This window comes from Crocuta crocuta, unplaced genomic scaffold, assembly GCF_008692635.1.
Source record: "Crocuta crocuta isolate KB4526 unplaced genomic scaffold, BGI_CrCroc_1.0 scaffold258, whole genome shotgun sequence".
In the NCBI taxonomy this organism is placed as follows: Eukaryota; Metazoa; Chordata; class Mammalia; order Carnivora; family Hyaenidae; genus Crocuta; species Crocuta crocuta.
This window is the reverse complement of record NW_027532842.1, coordinates 3121020-3121220: the sequence shown is the minus strand read 5'-3', so window position 1 is coordinate 3121220 and position 201 is coordinate 3121020. Positions and strand designations below refer to the sequence as shown.

General features: G+C 51.2%; 1 protein-coding gene across 1 annotated transcript in view; it reads left to right on the top strand.

Moving 5' to 3' along the window:
- The window catches only part of LOC144216126 (uncharacterized), a 25698-nt gene that overhangs the window by 21194 nt on the left and 4303 nt on the right, over positions 1-201 (top strand). Inside the window, exon 4 of the mRNA XM_077745416.1 lies at positions 32-200. Coding sequence (XP_077601542.1) covers positions 32-200 — 169 coding nt within the window. The remainder of the gene's footprint in view (positions 1-31; position 201) is intronic.

The window sequence follows — 201 nt, the reverse complement described above, 5'->3', positions numbered from 1 at the left end:
CACCCGGCTCTTTATTTTTTTTCCTCCGCAGGATGAAGTGTCCCCTCGCCGGGACAAATAAAAGATTTCTGATTAACACCATTAAGAACACGCTGCCCTCCCACAAAGAGCAAGACCCTGAGCAGAAGGAGGCCAGCAAAGAACCTGCGAAAAGCCAGAGCCAGAAAGAAGAAAACCGCAAGAAGCACCGAGGCCACCCCT